Here is a 26,582-nt window from a genome sequence, read left to right on the forward strand (position 1 = left end):
GCGAGAGGATTAGGTCTAGCCAACAGGCGAGTGATATTGGTACTCCTGTCCTCGCTGCAACTGAAATTCGCTCTTCGGCGACTTTCAGGAAGCCGTTGAATTTGGACGATGGCAAAACCCTGCCTCGGATCACAAATTGCTATGACAGGATTGATTTTACCGATACAAAGCAACGGGCACAATTACAGGAGCTCAGGCATCGACTTTATACTGGGTACAAAACTTGTGCAGAAAGTCAGGAAGATTTTGTTGTACCGGACTCGGATGAAAGCCCACCGGTTAGCCCGGTGTCGACCAATTTACAATGCAAACCAGATCGAGCAGCAACTGCCGTCCCAGTTTCTGAATGGATGGATAGTTCCTCGACGGTTGACAGTGGTTTCAATTCAGAGAAACCAGAATCCGCCGATTCCGCTAACGTTTATCAAATTATCACCAACGGCGACTCAACAAGGTTGGAAAAATTGAAGTCTTCGAGGCTGATTTTGAAAGGGACTTCGGATAGCGATTACATTCCAAGTTCGTCCAAAATCGATAAATCGCTCCGCAAAAGAAAACGCGCCGAGTCTTGCGCAGTCTCAAAACGGCCCCGACTCTTCGTGTCTTCGGCGACGTTGGGTTATGTCCTCAGAAGTTCGGAGTGTAATCAACTGCTGGTCAGATCTGTCCGAGCGATTCTGAGGGTGTTGGCTGACGAAAAGATCGCCTCCAGTTTCAGAAGCTGGCACGCGTCTGTGCAGAAGGAAGGGATTGAGGCCGTCGTGACCATCGTTGAACTACTTGATAAAGAAAAGGGCTTGAATTCTTGCAGGAGAGAAGTTGTGAAGACAGTCGTAAAAGTTCTGAGGAGGATGTTGCATAGCGATCATCTCGACAAGGTAATATTCATAATAGTATCCACGTTTGCCGATGGCCACGGTCAATAACTTCATCTGTTTGTTTACGATTTCAGACGACGATCTGGGAACACCATCGTTTGATCGTCCTTGAACTCTGTAATTCATCTTCAGTTTGCACGCAGGTGATAAGCTACTTGATCTCGGAATTGAAGAAACTCGCTTTAGTAGTGCCTGAAATTTCTGAAGAAAATGTGCTGAGTGCACTGGAATTGCACGATAAGTCCTACGTTATTTTTCATTCGCTTGACGTAATCCTCAGAAAGTACAAATCCGTTGCTTTGGCTTCCTCGACTGATGATAGAGTGAGTGCTTCTGAGAAGATTCCGGAAGTTACGAATCTTTGGAAGCGACATTGGAGGGTCAACGAAAAAGAGCCTGATATCTTTCTAACGGGATTGAAGAGACTGGAGGTCGTTGAGGACCAAGAAAACGACTGGTCCAGAGTACTGGAGGACTTGGTCGTGTCCACTACGCAATATTGGCCTCTGGTCAAAGTTATGGCCTGGCAGTGTCTCTCTCTCCTTAAATCAAAGGTCGATAGTTCATCCACGGGTGATCAGTCAAAGTTTGAGAATGATATTGAATAATCAAAGTCGATGATAAATAAATTTACACGAACGTGCATTCAATGAGAATTCGGGTGTAATAAACTTTTAAGCAAACGCAAAAAAATCTACACCTTCTTGAACCACAGATTACGTCCTGCTACATGTTCGCGCGCAGCCTGGAAGAGTTGAAGGCATTATCTCTTTGGGTTTGCAAGGATAGTAGAGAACTCGTACGGAGAAAAATTAGACACAACGTTGGTGATGAGATTTCACTGCATTTAGCATTGAACTGTTTTATCTTTCATCTGAATATCGAATTCGTTGGTGGAAATTTTTAGATACAATTCAAATATCACGGTTGATGCATATTCAGAGATGTGTGGGTATGAAGGATGCTGACGATGCTGCTGTCCTGGCCGCTGTACCATGTAGTTTTTGGAACTATCTCGTACCGTTTACTTACAACATGAAGAATATTTGAATTTCCATACACTCAGAATTATGACTGGGAAGCACCTGCGGCCACTTCCTAACCAGAACAGCGTGTTGGATTTATCCATCAATGCGTCGGTGTGTAGATTTCCCCAAATTTGTTGAGATGTTTGTTCCTTAACTTTGCTTTGCTTCATTCCTCGTATACTAGAAAGGCCTAATCCTTCCGCGGAATTTATTATCTTGATTTGTCATTTTCGGGGAAGTTTTTACTAGATGAGTATATTTCAGTTAGACATCTCAAGGAGGATAATCAGTTCTTCATGTTTTCTTTATCGCACAAAATGTTTTACTTCAGATGAGCTTCAGTAGAATACAGATAATTAGCCAAGCGATTGAAGAAGTGGTATGCAGTGATTCGGATAAGTTTTTACTGTCTTCAGTCTCCAGGTTCATTTCACAAACTTCCTCAGAATCACCTGGTATTACGTGGGATAATAACCTGGTGAAATTGCTGATTGGACAAATTTGCGTGCACCCTGTTAGAATAAGTGGAACAATTTCTTCACTTCTGCCGCGGTAGTAGAGAATCTGGAGGGAGAAGAAATAAATAAGTACCTGATTACAAATTTCTTATGTTTCGTATAATTTAAATATTGAGTTCTTACTTGAATGCCATATTCGTTGGTAGAATTGTTCAAGTAAAGTTCGAATATTAAAGCAGAGCTGTAGTCAGGTATGTGAGGAGTCCAGAGGCCGAGAGTCTTAAGGACGCTGGCAATATTGCTGTCATGGCCGCTGTACAACATCATTTTTGGAATCGATGCGCCGTTCATGCAAGTTTTACAGTTCTGCAAGATTTCGCGAAGAAGAGGTCCGCCGTATATCTTCTTTATACGATTTCCCCAGCTCATGATGTCGTATGCTAGAAGAACTACATCGTACATTTGACCGTCCGGGAAGTAACCTGCAGTCCATAAAGGAAGTGCCAAGTTGAAATTTGTCTGTAACATTTGAGATGAATTTACAGAAAGTCGGACAACGCAATAAAGTGCTTCTTTGAGAACGTGATGTCAAGTACCTGAGCTTGTAGCATATGATAAAGAAAAAAAATTTGCCTCGGCGTGGTAACGTTGACTCCACTGTGCCGGCTGACATACGCAAAGAATTCTAGATGAGGTTCGACGAGTTTTCGTACTTCTTCACTTTGCCACGCTTTCTCGTACTCATAGACGTACCAGCGACAGTAGTACGGGAGCATAAGACTATCCTCATCAAACTTTACGTATTCTGAAACCATCAAAAGTGCATTACATCTGCATTGTTATTGAGTACATTAGGTAACTTTGAGTACATAGGACTTGTAATCACCATAGGGAACTGGAAGCCAAAGGAGGTCCTTTTTCCATTGTTGGAACTCGGCCGGTGGCCACAGACCAGCATTCACCAGTTGAGCGGATAAAAAGGTTCTGTAAGTCTGCGTGGATCGAACCCTTGTCATATTAATATTGTAATAATCGCCTAAAAAATCGTCGTACCTTCGACGTAAGAAGACACCGAGATTGTACATGCTCAGCTTTCCATTCTAAAAACAGAGACGTCATGGATATCAATTATAAAAGTCTTGAACTGTTCTGCTTCTCCTTATGCTCTCTATGAGCATATTTGTAGTTCACACCGACGTACGTTTGTCATACTGCCCAGTCCTTCCGGGGATAATGTTACGTTGATGTGAGAAACATTAGGAAAGCTGTTGTAGTATTCCCTTCCAGTCGGAAGTCTTTCACCATGCCTGAAGATCTGAAAGAAATAATTGGTTTGTTGCAATTATACGCAATTTAGCGTAATGATTGTCATTGAATTATCTGCTTATAAAAAATCTTGATCTCACATGCAATATAATATTTGCGATGTAGACTCGGTACATGATGATATCGTAACACGATACTACATCGGATTTCTAGATCAGGTCTGAGACACACAAGTTTTCAAAGTCTATTATGGGCGTTTGTCTTCAATTACCTTAAGGTTGTCTTTACAATAATTGAATACATTCTGAAATTAATCCTATGACAGGGAATTTTTCTCCCTCGCAAGTTACGTTGGCAATGGAGAAAAATTAGCTGTCGCAGAATCAATTTCCGCATGTGTATATCATTTTTCTTTTTGGTACATCAGATAGATTGTAGTTCCGGGAACTAGATACTATCAATTATTATCTTCTTAGTGCATCAGAAGCATCGACACTTCGTTGAAAATATTGAGCAATTTAGGTACCATCTGTAAGTTGTTTGGCTATTTACTTTAAAATTTAGTGAACTTGAACATTTGCACATAGTTGAAAGCATAATTTTACACAACAAATGAATACGTGCATCCAGAGTATTTTTTTTTTTTATCAACAAAGTACTCAATTGAAGCTGATCTTTTTGCATACTCACAACGTTGACCATTTTTAATTCATTATATTCAGCATTGGTGAAGCCTAAGATGATTACTATCAGGAGAAGAAGAATCCTCCGACTGCACTGGTTACTCGATGAAGCAGACATCATTCTTCATTTAACGAAATAGATTACACGACTGGAATAGTCGTCTTCGGCTTCGGCTACCTTCGACCGAAACAATAACTGACCTTCGGTCGAACACTGATAATATAAGTGTTTGTCAAACTCGTTGATGACCGGTGTGCCAAATTCCAATGCAAAACTTGCTTGCTGATGAAATCTGTGCCTTCATTGTTGAGTTGTGAAACACTCGCCTCGATGAAGCTGAATCATACGCACAATTCGTTAATTTTGTCGAAAATGCGAGACGCTGATATACGTGCACGATATGAATCCAGAGTGCTGTGAAAGATTCTACGCTAACTTGAGCTGACAATGAGATTGCCTACTGCATATCTTCTTGAGCACCGATATATAAAAGCATCTTATTGGATTAACGGGTCATAGATCACTCTTTAAATCAAGAGAACCGTCCAGCGATCGTCGCCGGAAAAAACTAAGTTTTGTAAATGAGGATGGAGAAGTGATTATCTCTTATAATAATTGGAAGATGAGTTAAATTCAATTGCTTGCTTTGTTTTTCTTACAGTAAAGATGCGATTAACTATATGATTGCGTTGTCGCGTTGCGTTCTTGTCAATACTAAAGTTATTGTTAGATAGTTGAATTATATACAAGACAGGCACTACGACCATCAGTCTTTAGCACTATTGCGCAATAAACACGCGACACACGAGTGCCCGCGCATCACACACACACGTATCCAACTTTACAATAATTTGCATCACACACAGTTATATTCGAACAAGATACACAGCGCTGGCAACCATCGAGACGGCGAGAATCACGAATGCTCCGGCAGTTGCTTTCGTGGCGTCGTTCAGGGTAACAAGAACGGCATCGACCTCCTCTTGGTACAAGTTGTGGTTGACGGCTCGACCACAAAGGACTTGATCCTCGATGTCACCTGGCAAAATTTTCTCCAGTAACAGGGTCAAGTCCTCGAACGGGCATCCAGAGTCATTCTGACGCGCCTTGCACCCAGGAATGGTCAATGGGACCGTAAGGTTGTTGGGCCCGACGTCATAGAGTACCTGAAACGTGTTTAAGCACATGGAATGACTCTCTCCACTCCATTTGCCGCAGATGTTCAGTTCTCTATTCACGCTTACCCTCATTTCGTACGTGTGCTTCACACTGTCCTTCAGAAACTCGAAAATCAGAGCTGCGGCCGGATTCGGCACGTGCTGTTTCCAGACTCCAAGGGCGTGCATGACTCCGATTAACAGGTCCTCGTCTCCGCTGTACATCATGATTTTCCTCTCCCCGGTCAACGAGCCTTTAGCCTGAGCGGTCGAGTCCTCGAGGATTTTTTTTATGAGAAAACCGACGTTCAGCTTCATCTGTAGTTCCGTTCTGGATAGTATCGAGTCCTCGAGGTACTTTACGTCCCGCATTTCTCCGTTCGGGAATATCCCTTGAGTCCACGTCGGCAATGGCAAATCGCGGCTGGCCTGCAATCGGTATTCTCGTTTACACCTCAATTCGTTTCGCTCCTTTCATCCTATTTTATATATATATATATATATATATACGCGTAGTACTCACTCGAGCTCTCAGGCTCTTGTAGAGGTACGCGATGTCCTCAGAGTTGCGCATCCCCAAACCCGTCTGGTTACCGATCAAGGAAAACAGCTCGCGGTGCTTCGCCTCCAGCTGAAGAGTGTTTGCCCTTTTTCTCACGTCGTTTGTCACCTTCACGAAGGTCGGACACAGCCTACCCATCAGTAGAACGTCTTCCTCTAGCGGGACGTAATCTGGAAGCGGTTAAAACCTAAGTGAGACCAGGTTTCAGGCTGGATTCATGCGACGTGTGACGAAACTTTTTCTCACCCACGGGAACTGGTTGCCAATTCAAACTCTCCGACCATCGCTGGAGATTTGCTGGTGGCCAAAGCCCCGCGTTCACTAATGCTGCCGACAACTTTGACATGTTCTCGTCGATCGTACGGACCTTTGTCACTTCCGGATGGAGCAACTCACCGAGAAACTCGCCGTATCTTCTCCGCAAACGAACGCCAAGATCGTAGGCCATTCGCATCTCCTCCTGCAGTAGAGCGGTTAAAAAATATGGTAATTTGAGTGCCCATTTATGTAATTTTTCTATTAAATGTATTCAATTTTTAGAATTTTCCACTGACTTACGTTGGTCATTCCCTCCAGGATTGGGTTCTCCGTTAAATCCGTAATTGCTGTATAAGCCGGGACAGGATATTCCATAGCGTGGGCGAATAACTGGAAATCATTGATCGTTACATGATTTTTGCAGGATTATTATCAGTATTATATCAGAATTTTTTCATTTTAAGGATATTTTTCTCGTAAGTTTATCTTTACATCGTAGAAATTATTTGTTTATAACTTCGCAAATTCTTTTAGATCAAACACCATTACTTACAACGTGAACGAGTTTCAGTTCCGGTGTAGCGGCCACAAGTTTTGCCACGAAGAAGAAAACGCAGTAGTAGTGGGCCAACATTTTCGAATATGGTATGTAGCAGGAGAAATGAAATCACGGCTTACACCGGGAATCACGAGTTGCAGCAAACTGGAACAAGTATGATTAATATTAGATCTCAAAATTCATTATTGCGGAAAACCGTACGGATTGATTGTTCAAATCGTAACTACACATCGTTATTGAAAGAAATACGTGAAAGTTATCGGTCTTCGCACTGCAGGTTCACTGCAAGATAAACTACATTACCTGTTCGGATTTAGATATTCACCTAACGTCTGTCAAGCAACACTTAAGCTGTGCTTCTTAGCATCGGTAAAGTTATCCGAATAACGCCCATGCATGCAACATGTTTTAACGCGTGATGCGTGACCAAACAAAAATTGTAAAGTCATGCAAATAAATAAAAGTATCATTAGCGTATCACATGAAGAACAGAGTTTATTAATTAATTTATTAACTTCTTGAAAAACAGCATTTACTAAACAGCTTATACGGAAACGGCAGATGTAAAATTAACAGTCGGTATTTAATTCCCGGTATAAAGACATATTTCGTATCTGCACGTGCACCGGGCGAACTTTTTGCATCATGTTTTTTTCAGACAGCTAATGTTGGGCCAAGTGTTTTCTGCTTTATACTTGAAAAGTGTTAGACGGAGCCTTTCGCGCCTTCCAGAAACACTTGTGTCTGGATGAAGTATGAATAGTCTGCCATCGTACAGCACAGGGCTATAAATATCACATGGGCAAAGTATTATTTCCGTAATATAATTACTGCCATATTGTTGAATATTATAGGTGTATATTTACTGACTAAAAACAAAAAAAACACATCATTAAACCTGTTAGCGATTTTTCATGCTTATATTTGCATTAATACAAATGCCCAACTACAAAAAAGTCTATACAATTTGCTGCATATACTATTTTTAGCTTTAAAATAAAATAATTCCCTTCCATCGTCGTTATGCATATAATAAGAAAAGACAATATATGCTGTTCAGATAACCGAAATTATAGGGAGTTCCGATATTACCTAATATAAGCGAACTAAAGAATTCTCGTTTCGCAATCTAGATGTAATATAATTTCTATTCCGACAGTTGAATTTCTACAACCGTCTTACATCGTGTCGGTCGTTGTATTCGCGGTAAAAAAAAGTTGAAAACAGCTTTGAACCGGAATTCACATTGATTAACATTGATTCGCTCTTTCCTCTGGAATGGCGCTTATCAATCTGCATGAAACGCGTGTTTATGCCTGAAAAGACGTCAGCTTCGAATCGGTGAGCACTCGGCACTGTATAAGTGAAACTATATCCAATGTAACAAACCGACTTCTTTATCGCATCGCAAGCCGGGTGGTATTTCATCATAATTATAAGGAAACTCTGATTGGCAAGACGGGCTGGACGGGGCTCGTCGCCGCTTTCGAAAGACGGATAGGCCAGCGCCTGATGCCCATGCAGCCGCGCCTACGTCGGCGCGTGACAGGTTCGTGTTTAGGGCGTCTCTGCTGCTATTACGATTTAATAAATAGCTTATTATGCGTGATGTATCATGTACAACGTTATGAATAACACGAATGTGTGTGAGAATGGTGCTAGGACAGATCGAGATAGGCTCACGTTTCAAATTTCTTACACAATCCCGCAATGTCGTGTAGAACGATCCGCCGAGCACGTGCAGATGCGTTACGTAATAAATAAACACGTCCATATTTACACGCCTCTAATTATTATATCCGATTAATATCTCGCGACAATTATCCGGAGATAAATCTCATCCTCGTTTCACGTTTTCTTCATTTTTATTCTCATCTTCGATCCTTTTCAAGGAGAGCAGCTTATTTAGACGATTTTTAATGATTTTTCGATAAAATCATTCCGTACTTGTTTCATTTTAAATTAATCGTTCGTTTTATCAAAATTCTCAAGGGCTCTGTTGTGGTAAAGAAAAAAGAACAAAGTTTCGTATATAGATTTTTCTAATTTTAGAATACCGTCAATATTGCATCCTATTGAAAATAATTGCGACCTAAAGAAGTGGTTCTTGAAATTTATACCCTGTTTATACTTTTTATCTAAGAAAAATTTAAATCCCGCAAGAATTATAATTAGACCAAGGATAAAATCGAAGCTGTGTAATGATTATGCGATTTTGCTTATCTTCAACTTTACGTAATTATCATCAAATGTATAGATACGTCGACAAATATTGCAGAATGGAAAATTGGCAGAAGAAATAGACTATACATGCTTGGTTTGAATTCTTAACGTTAAAAATATCTTCACTATACACAGTGTCGCCGCGGCAATTTAATGCACATTTCTTATCCGTACTCGTTGGCCAGAACCAAAGAGGATTGGACCGGAACGTCTCACATATTCTCCAGCGTGCCGATTACATCTTTACTACATTCTTAATGCGATTCTTGTCTAATATCAGTCCCTGACAATAGAGCTTGTTGTTTTTATGCAAAATTCTGCACTCTGCAGACCTTATCTATCCCTGCATATATGGCTGCTTATTTACCTATCATGCATGATTTTGCACGCGTTTTTTATTTTTCAAGCGTGTCCAGTAGTTATTGGTCTTCAGTTTTTGAAGAAAAAATCCTACTGTTCGTGTGTGTCATTTTGTCAAGCAGCACTGCAATTTTATTAGAATAGAAATACAGGCTAGATAATAGATTACAGGAATAGAAAACGCTCTGAATAATGAGAAAGTGAAATTTTCGAATTGGCTGAGTGCATGGATATAGAGTTAGCTGGTGTATTTACAGATTTCAGGTAGACAGAGAATGCGATGTAATTTTGACTTGGTGTACTTATTGTCACACATTCTGCGGCACATAAAACAATATCCAGTGGATCATGACAATAATAAATTAATAATCAAACGATGCTCGGAAGAGAGGTGAAACAGACTGCAGTCGATGATTCTCGATGACCTTACGCGATGTTTTTCATTTAAGTAATTTCACTTCGGCTGGCATACGAATTTCTTTGATTTCTTAACCTTCACGCATGTGCTGATTACAGCAATTTACGAAATCGCGTGACCCGGTTTTATCGGCTGTCCAGACCCACGCAGAAACTGCAGATTGAGAAAATTCGAACTTGGTTCAATAAGCGGGATTTTGATGCTGGCCGAGTTGGCTGTGCGATCACGTTTCTAGAATATGGTAAACATGTGTGTCTGATGGTCAGCGAAAGTGAAACGCGGATAGAAAAGGTCATAATGTGCGTAAGTTGTTTAATGCGTGTCAAAGGGCACCAAAAACTGTGATTACTGTCCCCGAAGCGCAGCTTCACATGCAGAGGGGAAGAAAAAAGAATCGGTAATTTGAACGATGGTCTATGCGGCTCCCCGAGACTCGTTTCTACTTGTTGTTTATCAGTAGTTTTATGACACTACATTTGTACAAGCGAGCCAATGATCTGGTAAATTGTCATTATCTCTGCAATTGCTGATGACGAGTAACTACAAATAAGTATCATGAAAGGATCAGACTCTAACTTAGTGCCTGTGATCTTTATTGCTGTTTAGAAAAAATGAAATTTTCTATAAAATAAATTCCGCTACTTGACGAAGCCTGTATCGAGTAAGACTGCATAATTCGTCTGCTTGAATAATCGTACGCAACGAGACATCAGAGTCCCATTTCAAAACTTGATCAGAAAGGGTCACTGAATGAACAAAGAGGTCAGAAGTCATACTTGACACAGATATGTAACCAGTTCAAGAAATTATGAGTACTCGAAATAAAGGTAAATTCGAGAAATTTCACGGATAACCGATCCCAAGAAAGAAGAATTCCAACATTCTAATTTTTACCAAAAGAATGAGTCATGTGTAGGAAATGGTAGCGAAGCTTCAATAATTCGGTTCGTCAATCGAGCTAATAATATAACAGCAGAGTACTCGCCGCGAAATATATGCAAGTGCAGTAGGTATATCGGCAAACCCAAGTTCATTTGCAAACTGGCTGTGATATATATCCGTATGTATATACATATAGCATGAGATCGTTACGCTGGGGACAATCAGCCTGAAATTCATGCCGCAGGTCGAATAACAAATTCACAGATAAAACTGTTTGTGAGTCGAGATTTCTACGGTGCAAAAAAACTCCTTTAACAAACTCAATTGTCTTTTTCTCACTCTCTCAATTTCGAAGTTCGTTAACGAGGTGATGAGATAAAGACGCTGTCGTGTAAATAAAAAAAAAAAAAAAAAAAACGCAACAAGCAGAAGTTATCAAAAATTTATTTGACTAATGGCGGATGATTTTGCACGCTTGGCACATAATGCCTTTCCATGCTGACTACCACGCGTCAAATTCATCGCCTTTTCAGAAACCGGCGAGAAGTTCGTCTCGCGTTCACGACCGATTAACGGGTGGTCGTGAAAATTATGGCGAATACTGAACAGCTGTAATTTCGACCTCTTCTTTTACGTCGTGAGGGCCGAGATAATTCGCGGGATTCCTGAGCTCGTCTATCAACCAGTAGGATATCGTCTGAACAATTCTTTCACTGCTCGTTCTTTGCACGTTGAGCACGTTGCAAAAATTTATTTATTGCATAATATACTAAGCGTTCCGAAGTCTCGCGACGAAATCATTCCGTTTGAAAATATTCATTTCCAATCATGAAGAATATTTCCCACGTCACGAGAGAGGCCGCCCTTCTGGATGAGGCCCAAATTCGGTTTGATTTCAGTTCCACACGAGCAGCGCATATTTCCAGCAATCAAAAACCTGATTTACCGGCTTGGCGATGTTCACCTGGATCCCCGATAATTCACTTATAAATATGTCTGTATCACGTAACGTCTCGAGGTTGAATTAAATTACTAATAGTGGTTGTTTAATATCGTGGTGTAATGTCAGGGAAAAAATCCGGTTTTTCGAATTTTGCTCCATCCGCGACGCAAGTACCATTGATTTTCACAGATAAATTTCCAAACCAAGTAAAATTGGTTGCTTTATAAACTACATATTAATTTTGTCGACTCCTCTGATGCTATGAGAACGCAATCGTGCTTATATTAATGCTTGGGTGTCCGAATTACATGAGATCAAAAAAATATGGTCAATGAGAACTTACACAAAAGTTTCTATACAGTATATATTCATATTCTATTTCCTTCGAAGAAACATGTGTGAGAAAAAAAATCTGAATAGCTTTTTACCGCTGGTTTGTTTGTTGCAAATAACTCAGTCGGTTTAACGTGGCGAGGGGGGGGGGGGGGGGGGGGGATCTCTTACAATTAGTGGCGAGAAGATTTCCTGCAAGACGGCTGTAAATAGAATTGACTGAATAAAGAGTTACAAGATTCATGATTTCCGGACCACATCGGTGAAGTTGTCTTCTTTTTATAAATAACTGGTTCAATCCCACCAGACAGTTTTTCACTCACACATATAAAATGTCACGCAGTTCTTCGCTGACCTCCTACTTTATCGTTGTTCAGAGTTTAAAAGTATTAGTCCGTTTCTCAGATAATAGATATACGTGTGTGCGTATTTGTTTGTCAATAATAATTGTCAATTAAGAACCGCGTGGTGCGTGGCAACCGCTGATTTTAGGATATTTAAACTGTCGCTAAATAGTATTTAACAAGGCCGACGCTTTACTGAAAATGCAATGACGTCAATTGGTCTTTTTTCTGCAAAAATATGTTGCTTAATGATGATTATGATGATGATGATAATGGTGATAACGGCCACATTTTAGACGGCTTACTTGTTGTTTGCATATCAAAGGTTATAATATAATGTTACTAACTTTGCAACTTTTTAGTCTACGCATCTAGTCTAGAACAAGGATGTATTGTAAATACGTATATAATTAAGTTCGAAGAGCAAAGATGTGTTAAAGGGCCGTTATTTCTACTTCAAGCATTTAAGTATTATCTACTGGGTGATGGATTGAAAGAAATTGTTCAAAGTTTGAGTTGGGTTGTGTGTATGAAGAACAAAGTTCTTGAATACATTCACGATGATCGTTTATCAATTAAATTTCCTTATCGTCCCACGAACCGTCCAAAAATCGACACTGCTCTGACGCTATTTCGTTAACTCAATTCCAAAATTATGACGTTAACTCGCCGTACAAAACAGCGTCTGAAAAATTTTCTCTCACAGCATGCAAAATTCGTACCTATATTTCAGAGTGCCTTAACAATAAGCAATTCGCAGCATCTATCGACAATGCGATAGTGACCTACTGACACGTATTAATGGCTGAACAGCTCGTCAAAAGCATGGTCTGCAGCTCCGTGCCCTCGTTGTTCTTATTTCTCATTGATATATGTCGTAAGTTCAATATATATGTGCAATATTATTCGAACGCTGGGTGAACGACATGAGAACAATTATGAGGTCCGTTGTTAAAAATATTTACGTAGAACTAAAGAAGAAACTAGACTCGTGCTACAATGATTAACGACGTGACCAGCACGTGACTGCATGGGGATAATCATAAAAAGCACCCAACTACACACCATGGCCGAAGAGCAATTAATGGAGGATTTAAAATTCATGTAACATGACAGCCTTCGACCAACGTTGCGACCGTGATTCCAGTTACGTCAAAGAGTACGTGACAGGTAACTCGAATTACCTCCGCAGGTATTCCCGCAATAAAATACGGCAAAATTTAGGGTTTCCCTTACAGGAATACCCGATTTTCTATGATCCTTTTTCTCCCTCCTCCCTTCTGGCCATCCTTAATTCTTGACCGATCAGGTCGCCTTTCAAGAACGTTAAGGACTGCACCGCTGCGCTATGACGGTAACGGCCAATATCCGATGCGGTATATGAGTTATGCGGGGGAAAACCAGTGTATTAAGCCATGGCACGAAACTCTAGTGTCCGTCGTCATTAGCGATACAATGTGACGACGAAAATGACGGGCTCTGGATAGAAGATAAGGTTATTGTCAGACAACTCTTCGGAAGGTATTCGAAAGTATCTGCATCTCTATCGTTATATTACCACTGCGGTGAACTGAGAGTAAGCGAAATAGACTAGAATAGAAATAGAATAGAAATAGAGAAATTCCTTCTCCGACTCTTTCAACTACCTAGTCTGTTTGGTAGATATGTATTTTTCTACCTGTTAGTTGGCCTTGCCCGTGTGTAATTCAATGAATGAACAATAAAAAAAGAATAGAATAGAAACAAAAGACATGTATGTATGGTATAATAAACTAGTTTCAACATTGGATGGCTACGAATGAGGTGTTCGCGTCGTGGGTTGTTGTTTTTTTTTTTAAACCCACCAGTCACGCGGCTTTTCCAAGGTGTCCAAATCGTCGACGAAAACAAGCGAAGTTTGCGTAATTCTTCTCGGGATTGAAACAATACTCGAAATCATAATTGAGCATGAACGGCATTGGCGTTAATCTTGCAATTGTCGTGCTTTTCGCAATCGAGGTGATTTTAATTACATGGAAAATAATTTTCAGAAAATAATCTTCCACAACGCGACTGAAACCGGTTTTTTTTTATCCTCCTTCAGTAGTTCATTCGGCTATGTTATAAAATTAAGTATTCAACGATAACACCGTCAAGAAGGAAAGAGGCAGGACGGGAAGGGGGGGGGGGGGGGACGTTGGTAGATTTTTGATCTTTTTTTTTTCTTAACCATAGCATACGTTCACGTGTATCGGTATGAAGGTTTTTCCCCGCAAATCGAGACGGCGTTCCGGCCGGGCTTCAATCGCATGCGGAACGGGGGTGGGAGAGGAAGAAACGGGGGGATGGAAGCTGGGTGATGGACATTGGACGGACGGGGGCGGGTGGGGATTCGAACGCATGGAATGAACGGTCTTCGGCAATCCGCCGGAGCTGATAACGGCTGCTATAACACCGGAGTCGTCGCACCGAAAGTCCGAGCTTCCACCGCACCACCGTCAGAGAAAGTCATCGTCTGCGTTGGCATCCCACCTGCCAGGCAAGCTCCGTCTTCGTCGAAGGCCGTCGACGTTTCGTTCCGTCCGTTCGTCGACGTGACGATCAGGTGCGTCAGCTTCGCATTTGAATTTATAGAGATCATTATCCCTGGTGTATTTATTCTTTCATTCTTCTCATTCATCATATTCGTATCGAAAGCACCGGTTATTGGATCGTTAGGTACTTGACGTAGCGATTAAACGCTAAACTTGTATTTGCGATTTTTTTTTCAAGCTATCGCAGATTCCTCGACCTCGTATTTTTTGTTTAGATCGCTGTCCCGACACAACCATAATTATCATGTCGCATCGTCAGCGCTGATTAAATTATATTTAATGCACTGGCAGAATTTGTTTATGTAATTTAATTAAATTATCGTTTACTTCGACGGTTCGCTCTTTCCTTCGATCAAGTTGAATCGATACGGACTTCTAGGTTGTCATAAGTAATTGAATCGGGTTTGTTACATGTGAAAACAGAAAACTTTGCAAGTGTCTAACATAGAGAAAGACAAAATAATTGGATCGAATTCTTTCGTTTTCGTAAGAAATAATTATTGCGGATGTTAAAATCGACGTCATGTTATTTTTGTTTCAAATCTGCTGTATTTTTGTCGATTGTCATTTAATTTGATAGATAAAGAAACGTGACGCCATAATCTCTGGCTTCTCCGATCAACGCGCATATCAAATTTTCTTATTGCAAAGACGCTGTTGATTAAGTTTTTATACGCAATAATTTGATCAAGAATATCACAATGATTTTGCGCTTATAAATAGCCGAGACGATTGATTAATGTCCGAACAAATGAATTTCATTACAAATATGAACGAGATAATTTATCTGGCGTAAACGAGCATGTTCGTTGATTCGATAAAATTTTACTGGAAATTTTATCCAACTGAATAAATTTTACCTCCAGTAGATATGAATATTCGTACGCCTGGATCGTGATGTATTTAAATACCGACGATCAACGTCTGACACCATAATATTAATTTATTGTTGTCGCACATGTTGCAACGTGTGGGTTCCAATTGTGTAACAATAGACACAAAAAAACTATTGTAAAAAAAAATCAATCGCTTCAATGGTGCGTATTTGAAAGTTAATACAACACTCAATGTATATACCATAACGAATGGTATTTTAACGTTTAGAAAATTTGACTGCTCAAGATTAGTTTCAATACAGAACAACGAGATCTTTTAACGATGCAGTAAATGGTAATTTAGCCGGAATAAATTTGCACACACACACGCACCTCGCACCAATATCCCATGGACGTAATTGACACGTGTCATTTCAGCAGTGCGGTGTGTATTCTGCACACGTGTGCACGCGTGATACGCACGTTGCTTTGTAGATCCGAGTTCAGACTTGGTCGAGGTGGTTGGATTGCCAGGAATATTGAAAACTAATACAGAATCACAGTTAACAGAAGCTGTAGCCGAACGGTCATACGGCTGACGACTTATGAGCTTTGGTGCATGAAAGAATGCAATCTGTGTGGTTGCTGCAGCGACACGCGCGGCGCGAGGAGATTTTCAAGGAAAATCAGTTCTATTTATGGTTGTTATATGTTGGCAAGAAAGACAGCGCGATTTTGTCGTATTTGTCCGTGTGTACGTGGCGCATTTGCGCTAATGTATACGTACTGAAAATTCCAAGCCGATTGCTCAATTCCTAGCTTGATCCCATCTATACGGTTGTTTAACCGCCTGCAGATTTGCATAACGCGTTTTTGCCAATATTGTTTGATCACTGACCATATCAGGAGTATCAGGACGAGAATAGAAGTAAAAACAAAAAAAAATATATGCATATATATAAAAGAAAAGAATCGAAATAGTCTGTTAATTTAATGTTGGCGTGTCGAAGTTGCGAATATTTGACGAACCGAAATTTACCGTGTCGTAAAATCGCCTTTGATCATGGCTTTGCACCTCATAGATCCGGGATGAAATAATGTTGAAGGTATTTTAGAAGGCAAACGATGTGTAGACGAGAATCTTCGTTTTACGTCGAGTAACATTAAGGCAACATTAAGAGCCAGTTAACGATATGATCACGTGATACACGGTCCTTCGAGACTAGCCTGTGGCGAATAACGGTTGCATTTATGCTTCGACTGGCAATTAATAAACTATATTTTATCATACAGATAAATCCGCAACTTTATAATACACCGCACGTCATCGCCATGGGCAAGAAACTCCTGACAATGACCTTACTCCCGATTGTCTTGGCCTTTTCAACACTCGGTGCCGATCACGTTGGAGCCGACAATCATTTGCCAGTGCTGAAACTAGTCAATGTCGTAAGTAAGAAGAGTGAAATAAAAAAAAAAACGAGAAAAAGAAAGAAAGAAAAGAGAAAAAATCGACTAACAATATAAGATAAATGAAAGTAATTAATTATTTTATCACGAGAAACATAATCGTCAGTTCCAATATCGAAATCTTACAATAAATTTCGGTCACTGCATAATTAACTGATCATTTCATTATTTTATGCAGGTTTTTCGACACGGTGACCGAGCTCCTGATCCGTTGGAAACTTATCCCGCGGATCCATACAAAAATAATACTTTCTACCCGGAAGGTCGAGGAGGTCTTACCAATGTGAGTATTGTATATGACCAACGTAACCTGACCGCAGGTGTTGAATATTCTGTTAAATATTCTATCGAGTCTCAAAGTTGCTCGGTAACAGTAAACATTCCGAATTAACATACTTGAAAATTCGTTTGCAGAACAGTCTGCATAAATTTGATCAGATATTCCTCTCTCTCTCTCACTCCTTCGTCTTTTTTGTTACTACCAAACCAATGAGTAAAATTATGTCGCACTATCTGATTGGAATCAGAGCTAATTTAAAGTAGTTCGAGACGTTGATAATTACTTGGGTGTAATTAACAAAGAGAATTTATTTGAATCCGGTATAAGATTTTATCAAAAACATTTATGGCACGTTCGTACAATGAAGATGAACGGACAGACCTGCCACTGTTCAATCGTACATAAAGTTTCGCGATTAAAATATTAATTTCCCGGTATTTTCAACTTTTCATAGGCGGGAAAAATGCGGGAGTATCAATTGGGTCTCGAGCTAAAAGCACGCTACGGTGATTTCCTCGGGCCCGTTTGGCTGCCTTCGTTGATCGAGGCTCGCAGCACTTACTACGACAGGACCAAGATGTCCCTTCAGTTGGTCCTGAGTGCGCTTTTCCCACCATCCCCGATCCAGCAATGGAACAGCCAGCTGCCCTGGCAACCGGTACCGACGTCCTACAAGCGCTCCTACGAGGACATCCTGCTCCTCGCCGACGAGTGTCCAAAGTTGGTACACCTCAAGATCTGGACGATCTTTTATAACGGTGCATGCGAAAGAAGAATATCGTTTTGTTCCTCCCGTTACTCACATGGTGACGTTTTCCCTTTTTCAGGTACGAGGCTGAGTTCGCCAGGGTGAAGAGTAAGCCTGAGATTCGCCAAAAATTCGACAAGTACAGCGCTCTCGCTGCTTATATTTCAACCAACAGTGGAAGGCCGGTGACGACTGCTTACGACTTGTACGATTTTTACCACATATTCACCGCCCAGAGGGCCGCCAATTTGGTTTTGCCGGAATGGGCCAGTGAGATTTACTCCGGTGATCGATTGTACGAAGCAGCGACCCTTCAATATGAAGCTGCTTCGTTCAACGACAACCTCAAGAAATTGAACGGAGGTGAGTCGAGTTTAATTACCGTGTAAAATGCAGTAATTGGTGAAAAAGGAACGCGATTTGCATCCGTTGTGATTATTCGTATCGTGTTGTTATTGCCAAATTTGACCGAAGCCAATTCTTTCGATGAAAATGTAATCAAAGCTCTGACGCGCGCGTTTCGTTTGAAAATAGTGAGGCTGCCCGAGTAAACACACACACATGCACAGATACTCTTAAATACTAAATGGATAATTGAGCCAGTTTAGTACTGACTGCACATACACTGCAGCTGCAGTTGTTGAATGAATGATAAAACCGGTTCTAAGTCCGCGAGACCGCGGTGAGTGAACAATACAAAGCCAATAATGAGTATAAATATGTTTGTCTGAAAGCAATGTTACTTATCGTAGAATTAACATTACGAGATCTGTTCAACAACAACAAAACGATCAAGTTATTAGTCGACTAACTAGAATCGCAGGTAGAAGCAGCCTGCGGAATTTTTTTTCGTCTGCACGGCGAGAAGATTAATCGGTCATGTCACCCGAGCTTCATCGATCATTTCTAATCCAATCGGCATCTCGGCAATAATTGTTTTCCTCGTCAGGTCCACTGGTGCGAAAAATCTCCGAAGACATGTCGGCCGTTAGAAGCGGCACCATGGCTGCCGGTCGGAAAATCTACCTCTACAGCTGCCACGAGACAAATATCGGAGCAGTTTTGAGTACACTCGGAGTCTACGAACCCCATATTCCCCAGTATTCAAGTGCAATTGCGGTCGAGCTTTGGCAGAAGAAAGATGAGTACTTCGTCAAGGTGAGAACGATTTTCATGCGGCATCTGCACGCCGAAAGCCTTTGCAAAGTGACTTGTTGGCATTGGGAAATTGAAAATTCTCCGATTTTTCCTCAGGTTGTCCACTACCTCGGAATACCTCAGACTTTTGTGACGAAGAGGATACCTGGATGCGAAGAACTCTGTCCTCTGGACCAGTTTTTGAAGATAATGAGGCCCGTCACCCCTTCTGACTCCGATTTGATATGCGTTAAAAAGGGCGCTCCCCCGGCGCAGAGTAATACGCTATGATGAAATTCGATAGAAGATAAGAGAGATGGTTTCGTTATCTATGATCGCGGTGCGGTCTTTGAAAAGAAAAAACAAAATATATATACATATCGTTGATCGATTCGCGCGTCTGGCAGACACGCCGCGTATCGTTGGACGCAATGCTGCAGGGCGTGGTATTTTTTTTTTCTTTTTATTATTATTGTTATTATTATTATTGTTCTTTTTTTTATTTCTTGTTTTTGTCTAATTTTATTTATACGCATACGATTACGCGTAAGTTCATTCTGTAGAATAGAAACTTCGTATCACTTTCGTCCATTCGTAGTGTAAAAACCTTTTTGAGAAAATATTCATCGCAAGATTTAAAACAATTAGACTGTTTTTTTTTTGTATATTGGTACCGAGATGACGTGCAGCAGGTTTTATCGCGGTTGCACTTTTATCTGCGATAAAATAAAACTGGAAAGGCTCTGCGTGTCTTGTGAAAAATAAATTTTATACCGTTTAATTAAAATACATGTCTGTGACAATGAACGTGCGTGCAATGCGTGTAAAGCTGTATGTATGAATCATACAGATTTGACAATGATCTGTTGTTATTGGTTTTTTGTTTATTGTACTGTTTTTGTTGCCCTTCGCATTAACGAAATCTAACTTTTCTTATAACTTTTTTTTCTCAGTATTTTCTGCCTTGTTATACGTGTAATAATATACCTGTCTACCACGCAATTGTTTATTTATTTGACTTACATTGTAATATTATTTTATTTGTACATACACGACATAGTAGATATCGAAATACGTACAACCAAATACGTACTCTTTGATATACACTCAGCTTCAAATAATGAATATATTGAACTCGGAGTTGAAATTTGTGTTTATTTGTTTGTTTATCCTGACCACTTTTCCACTTTTCATCCCTGAAGTCAGTGATCTTGTCGTAGATTTTTGAATATGGTACGTATTATACTTATTTACAAAATTTAACCATCGTTCTGCTTTTCGTCGTTCATTGAGAATCTTTAAAGATCAGTCACAATATGGCCGGCATTCGAATGTATAGAAAAATGAAATATGTCCAATTGATCGTAATCTGTAATTCTATACTTGTGCAACGAAAGCGCTTAACCTAAACGAAAAAAAAAAAATTACAACTATTATACTTACATCACTCATTCTTATTTTTAGTGTAAAAATTTTATTTCCATTATCATATTTTCCGCAGCCATTAAGTACTCAACAAACAGGAATAATTACCATTGCGATGTTAAGTTTGGTTTATCGCTTCGCCGTCGTTCTCCTTGGGATATCAGCACCTGTACGGATATAAACCTAATCGTCTGCAGTTTTACCTGCAGTAACGGTTATAGTTAGTTGGTTGCAACTATAACAAGGTGAAGTTCTTTTTCTCTGCGGTCATTGTTAGCGATTTACCTCGAAGTAAGGTTCTTTCTTCCATTTGATAATCGACTAGTGGCCATTTTACACCGCGTCTTCAGCACTAAACGCTCGCGCGAAATTTCACTCATGATGACCGCCCTAGTTTTACTGCTCTTCGTTTCACTGGCTTTCATCGATTCCTTTGCCACGGAATTGAGAATGATTCAGGTGATATTTCGGCACGGTGATCGGGCACCTACAACCACGGTCGCAAAAATTTACCCCTTGGATCCTTACGCGAACGAAACTTGGTACCCAGAAGGTTGGGGTGGCCTGACAAACGTGAGTTTTCACTCAGTGACAAGATTTCGATCAATCTTTTATAAATCATTGGGTGATTTTCTAGGTCGGGAAACGCCGGGCCTATGAACTTGGCCTATTTTTAAGATCAAGATACGGCGACTGGCTAGGGAATGAATACTTGAATCAAACGAGCCAATTTCGAAGCAGCAATGTCGACAGAGTCATCATGTCCACTCAGCTTTTGGCTGCCGGACTTTATCCACCGGACAAACTTCAAAGGTCGTCCTATAACGATTTGGTGCAAAAATTGTACGTTTCTTGGAATAACCTGAGTGATCGGTTCCAGGTGGAATCGGATGCTGGACTGGCAGCCGATACCGGTGCACCTTATTTCAGACTCGAAAAACATTCTCTACAAGCTCAAATTCACGTGTCCTAAGTACAAAGCGATACGAAACGAGCTCGAAAACACGGACGAATATTTGGTACGACGGGCCGAAAATTTGACCGATTTTTTTCGATTCTTGAGCAAAAACGTCGGCACGAAGGTCGGGCAGCAGGAAGCCACCGCAATTTACGAACAACTTTACGCAGAGGTATGACGATTACAATCTTTTCATTCGCGATTCATTTTGCCTGTCGTTCTTCAGACTTCGCATTCGTTTTTCAAAGATGGGCGAAAACGTCGAGTTGCCCGAATGGACGAAGGGAATATTTCCAAACGGCAAACTCAGGGATGTTGCCGGTTACGATTACGTCATTCAGTCTTACAACGAGTCGATGATCCAGTTGAACGGAGGTAGACACGTCAAACATGCAATTCTTCCTAGTGTTTCCGCTACTTTGAGCGTAACTCGCGTATTTTCAGGCCAGTGGATTCGCGAATGGTTGAAGAACGTGGATGACTATTTGGACGGGTCGTCGCAGAGCGAAAATCACATTGGATTTTATTATGGCGGTCACGAATACAACGTAGCCGCAATTCTGGCTGCTCTGGGAGTCTTCGAACCTCACGTTCCGTATTACAGCAGCGCCGTGATATTCGAGCTTTCCAAAATCGACGATGAATATTTCGTCAAGGTTATTTTATGAGAATTAACTCCTTACAAAGTGCTCGAGCACCGCTGATGAACACTTGCTTTTTTAGGTCCTCTACAGAAACAGGGGTAATCTTAGGAAAATCCGTCTTCCGAATTGCCAGAGTTTCGATTGCCCTTTGGTTACGTTTCGCGAATTATATTCCGACGTGATTCTCGATGATCCGTATGCCTTTTGTTAACAGGTTAACGAAATTCTTCCTGGATTAAAAAATCTACACTTTTTATTGTGTGGATTTTGAAAAGAGATAATGAGATCTTGCAAGTGTGAATGAATACGTAATTATTTATGTCTACTTCCTACTTAAGATGGGCATCATTCTTATTTTATAACTGAGTATTATTCTGTATTTGGGCATTCTTTGAATGCTTGGCTAAAACATATTTCGGATAATTAGTAGATTGTAAATCAAGCAAACAAAATAGGTCTTTTCACGCTGAGCGTAAGTTTGCGATGTGAATCGAATAAAAAATTGCAAAAACCTGACGTTTGTTTGTTTTGACATTTTCTTTTTACATCGGAGTACGGACAAAAGCACTTTCTAGTATTAGGACGTGAAAGTGCACTTTTTTGTATTGGGATACTCTTTTTCTGACTGCCGCAGAAACTATTACCTTACGTACAAAAAACAGAAAAAATATGTGTATACCATACTTGCATTATATAAACACATACGTCATTTTCGTAGTTAATTAGCTGGAAGATAAAATGGGTTCGTTATCAGGTTCGTTAAAAAAATATGCTGGTGATATATTGCACATATATTCTAAATTATTTTTTTTTTACATATCTTCGACAGCTCGGTCAAAAAATTCTCTAAATAAATATAAAAAACTATCGAAGAATAATGTTATTCATCGGATTAATAGACGTAGACTTGGCGATTGTTTGGTGTTTGAAATTTATACTGATGACGTCAATAATATTCGGATAAACATAAACGTATCGTGTGGAAACGATTTTTAAACATATGCTACGTGTAATATAAGTATTCTGATTTCTGTGCTCTATCTTGACTGTTATACTATTGTTAGCTTTTTCTATTAACTTTGAAAAGTTTATCCAAATGATTACAACTTAAATGCAATATGACCAGTCGAACTTGAAATCGTGAACGTTGAAAAAATTAATCAATAATATAGAGATACACACGATACTGCTTTAATTGCATACGAAGTTATATAATGAGATGATATAGTCAATTGGCGATTATACAATAACCGCGAATCCACTTGATTGGACGTTATTTTTAACTACCTCTTTGCTTAGCTAGAATTTCTGATCAAACAGATTTGGTAGCCTCGAAATTACAAAGGGGGGGCATGAATTTGCTGTTCGGGGTGTTTCAAAGCACTGTAAGTCGTAGTTCATTAGTTCCAGGCGTCGCTGCTGCGCACAGTTATATGCGTTCATCTCATTCGAATACAAAAATTGAAATCCAACTAAATTTGATTAAAAAATCTGAGACTCGTTTCCACTTAACGATTGCAAAAAACTAATTTGAGCCATACTCCACGCTGCTTTGAAATTCAAGATTGAAATGTTGATGTCATCACTGCCGATTGTGATCTGGCTGACACTCCTGGCCTCCACCCAGTCTTATGCCGAGGAATTGAAATTGCTCCAGGTGGTTTTCCGACATGGCGATCGAACGCCAGTTTATGCCATGCGGAACATATACCCGCTGGATCCGTACCTCAACGAGACTTGGTATCCAAACGGTTGGGACAGCCTAAGCAAGGTAAAGTGGTCTAACAATAAGACATACTCGAGTGTAAAAAGTGTTTCAGCTAATCTTGATGCGAATTTAGAATGGAAAAACACGGGCTCACGAACTTGGTTTATTTTTACGCGAGAGGTACGGGAGCTTTCTTGGTGACGTTTACTTGAAGGATAAATTTGTGTTTCATAGCAGCAATGCGCACAGGACAATCCTAACGACCCAGCTCGTAGCTGCCGGACTTTTCCCCCCGACAGAAGTTGAGAGGTAGGCATGTATTAGAAATTAAAACCCATTAAGAGATTTGGCGAGATCTCGATCACTTTGCACTCCTACTCTGCAGGTGGCATCCGACTCTTGACTGGCAACCGATACCCGTTTATTCGGACCCCGTAACGTCAGACTTTCTCTTCACGTACTCCATGGATTGCCCCCTGTTCGTGAGACTGCGACGCGAGCTGGAAGAAACTGACGAACAATTGGTCCGTCGTGCCAAGGTGTTGACTGGAACTTTTGACTTCATAAGTCGTAACGTTGGAGCCCAAGTTGCACAGAAAGAAATCGCGCTCATTTACCATAACTTGTACTCAGAGGTGGGACACGTTACAAGAGTTTGAAGTGATCAATAAAACTTCAGCTGAATTTGCATTAAAAATTGACGGGGCCCATTTTTCAGTCCCAGGAAAACAAGGTATTACCCCAATGGACTAACGGAATATTTCCCGAAGGAAAAATGAAGGACATTGCGGCGTATGAGTACGTCATCCAAAACTATAACAAATCGCTCGTTCAACTGGGAACAGGTATATGGGTTCAAACGATAAGACTTTCGACCTGACGTACTTGAACACATTTATATCATATGTTTTCGCAGGTCGTATCATCGGAGAGTGGATGAAGAATATTGACAATTTTTTGAACAGTACTGAGAGTGGTAATCCGAAGGCGTTTTTCTACGGAGCACATGAGGGTAACATTGGGGGTCTTCTTGCTACACTCGGAGTATTCGAATCGCACATTCCATTCTACTGTAGCGCAATTATCGTCGAGTTTTCCAAAGTCAACAATGAATATTACGTCAAGGTACGAGCATAGTGGAACCTTTGGTAGCGTTCAGCTTGTGAACCTTTTTTTTTATCAGACAATCAATATGATTTCTTCTCAGCTATTCGCTGAGAAGTTCTGATCTGCTAATGGTCGTTTAATACTTTCAATATCATTTATGTTTCAGTTCTTGTACAGAAACAACGGCGTTCTTCGGGAGTTGTTGGTTCCAGGATGCATCAGTGTTAATTGCTCGCTGAAAACATTCCGTGGATTGGTTGCTGATTTCATTAGTACTGGAGATCCTGTCGCCCAATGCAGAGGAACTACGGTTCTTTGATGATTCAGCAATTTCATTAGTTGCGCATCGAAAAGTACTTACAGTTGATTTCACGAACCACATCCAAGTTGCGATCTAATTAATTAATTGAGTCTTCTACATAGCCCATAATTGCATAATTTCGTTATTGCATCCACGATAACAATCCACAATCATGGGCAATACGGTCGTTACAAGACCTTACTGTAATGAAGAAATATTTTTCAGTAATGAATAAACTATGTAGGGGAAATTGGGGTCGGCCGAAACAACGCTAGTAATCGATTTCTCTAGCAAAATGACGTGTTGATAGTGCCTGTAAGGAATTATTGCAACAATTTTTGAAATCGTCGGAATTTTTGCCAAAAATCCGAAGGGGTGAGCCTTACTTTGTTGGTCATTTTAGCAAGCGAAAATTTTTCGTCTCAAAATCGAGTTGTATGACCATCTCTAGAATGATTGGATCCCCAGAAACTCAGAGAACACATAAAGGAAAGCGTCGAAGCGACAGTAGAGAAATGGCAATGAAAATCTCCAGTTTTTCGGCCGTAACTTTTCAGCAATCGCTCGCAGCGTATTAGGACTGCGCTTAATCGATTCCTCTCGCAAAATTACGTCGGATTAGTGCCTCAAAGAATGAATTAGGGCACTTTTCAAAGTTATCGAAATTTTCGCTAAAAATCCAAAGGGGTTAGCCTTACTTTTTGGGTCATTTTCGGAGCTGAAATTTTCTCGTCTCCGAATCGATTTGTATTACCGTTTCTAAAGTAATTCAACCCCCAGGAACTCAGAAAACACATCAAAAAGAGCGTAGGACCAGCAGCAGAGAAATGACGATGAAAATCATGAGTTTTTTGGCCGTAACTTTTCAGCTATCGCTCGCAGCGTATTAGGACTGCGCTTAATCGATTCCTCTCGCAAAATTACGTCGGAATAGTGCCTTTGAAAATTGATTGCGGCACTTTTCAAAGTCGTCGAAATTTTCGCCAAAAATCCAAAGGGGTTAGCCTTCTTTTTTGGGTCATTTTCGAAGCTGAAATTTTCTCGTCTCCGAATCGATTCGTAT

The 26,582-nt window shown here is 40.4% G+C and overlaps 6 protein-coding genes across 7 annotated transcripts; 4 read left to right on the forward strand and 2 right to left on the reverse strand.

Moving 5' to 3' along the window:
• The first annotated feature begins 662 nt into the window (after nucleotides 1-662).
• Nucleotides 663-1,589, forward strand: LOC124408724. Its single transcript, XM_046885906.1, has 2 exons — nucleotides 663-878; nucleotides 953-1,589. The coding sequence occupies exons 1-2, from the start codon at nucleotides 852-854 to the stop codon at nucleotides 1,484-1,486; spliced, it is 561 nt and encodes a 186-aa protein (XP_046741862.1). The 5' UTR covers nucleotides 663-851; the 3' UTR covers nucleotides 1,487-1,589.
• LOC124408306 (venom acid phosphatase Acph-1-like) lies at nucleotides 1,295-19,732 on the forward strand. The gene is made up of 10 exons (XM_046885201.1): nucleotides 1,295-1,312; nucleotides 1,821-1,830; nucleotides 14,004-14,006; nucleotides 14,808-14,937; nucleotides 17,035-17,190; nucleotides 17,390-17,494; nucleotides 17,946-18,211; nucleotides 18,319-18,602; nucleotides 19,189-19,397; nucleotides 19,494-19,732. The coding sequence occupies exons 2-10, from the start codon at nucleotides 1,823-1,825 to the stop codon at nucleotides 19,665-19,667; spliced, it is 1,335 nt and encodes a 444-aa protein (XP_046741157.1). The 5' UTR covers nucleotides 1,295-1,312; nucleotides 1,821-1,822; the 3' UTR covers nucleotides 19,668-19,732.
• LOC124408512 (venom acid phosphatase Acph-1-like) lies at nucleotides 2,034-4,457 on the reverse strand. The gene is made up of 6 exons (XM_046885518.1): nucleotides 4,321-4,457; nucleotides 3,566-3,679; nucleotides 3,251-3,464; nucleotides 2,961-3,169; nucleotides 2,548-2,883; nucleotides 2,034-2,470 (listed from the first exon to the last, which is right to left on the reverse strand). The coding sequence occupies exons 1-6, from the start codon at nucleotides 4,432-4,434 to the stop codon at nucleotides 2,234-2,236; spliced, it is 1,224 nt and encodes a 407-aa protein (XP_046741474.1). The 5' UTR covers nucleotides 4,435-4,457; the 3' UTR covers nucleotides 2,034-2,233.
• On the reverse strand, nucleotides 5,135-7,169 carry LOC124408382 (venom acid phosphatase Acph-1-like). 2 transcript variants are annotated; one of them, XM_046885304.1, is made up of 7 exons: nucleotides 7,154-7,169; nucleotides 6,845-6,994; nucleotides 6,592-6,681; nucleotides 6,280-6,493; nucleotides 5,992-6,203; nucleotides 5,559-5,912; nucleotides 5,135-5,480 (listed from the first exon to the last, which is right to left on the reverse strand). In XM_046885304.1, exons 2-7 carry the CDS (start codon nucleotides 6,923-6,925, stop codon nucleotides 5,181-5,183), a joined length of 1,251 nt encoding a protein of 416 aa, XP_046741260.1. In that variant the 5' UTR covers nucleotides 6,926-6,994; nucleotides 7,154-7,169; the 3' UTR covers nucleotides 5,135-5,180. The 2 variants fall into 2 exon arrangements, with proteins under 2 accessions (XP_046741260.1, XP_046741346.1); XM_046885390.1 differs by lacking the exon at nucleotides 7,154-7,169 and having other exon boundaries at nucleotides 5,559-5,900; nucleotides 5,995-6,203; nucleotides 6,845-7,056.
• A 1,247-nt stretch (nucleotides 19,733-20,979) lies between the features above and the next one.
• On the forward strand, nucleotides 20,980-22,657 carry LOC124408579 (venom acid phosphatase Acph-1-like). Its single transcript, XM_046885647.1, has 5 exons — nucleotides 20,980-21,374; nucleotides 21,439-21,614; nucleotides 21,682-21,931; nucleotides 22,008-22,415; nucleotides 22,483-22,657. The coding sequence occupies exons 1-5, from the start codon at nucleotides 21,180-21,182 to the stop codon at nucleotides 22,612-22,614; spliced, it is 1,161 nt and encodes a 386-aa protein (XP_046741603.1). The 5' UTR covers nucleotides 20,980-21,179; the 3' UTR covers nucleotides 22,615-22,657.
• Nucleotides 22,658-23,867: 1,210 nt separating this feature from the next.
• LOC124408643 (venom acid phosphatase Acph-1-like) lies at nucleotides 23,868-25,539 on the forward strand. Its single transcript, XM_046885781.1, has 6 exons — nucleotides 23,868-24,174; nucleotides 24,245-24,420; nucleotides 24,497-24,746; nucleotides 24,830-24,956; nucleotides 25,028-25,236; nucleotides 25,385-25,539. Exons 1-6 carry the CDS (start codon nucleotides 23,974-23,976, stop codon nucleotides 25,535-25,537), a joined length of 1,116 nt encoding a protein of 371 aa, XP_046741737.1. The 5' UTR covers nucleotides 23,868-23,973; the 3' UTR covers nucleotides 25,538-25,539.
• Nucleotides 25,540-26,582: the final 1,043 nt, after the last annotated feature.

Source organism: Diprion similis, chromosome 1 (assembly GCF_021155765.1).
Source record: "Diprion similis isolate iyDipSimi1 chromosome 1, iyDipSimi1.1, whole genome shotgun sequence".
Lineage (NCBI taxonomy): Eukaryota > Metazoa > Arthropoda > Insecta > Hymenoptera > Diprionidae > Diprion > Diprion similis.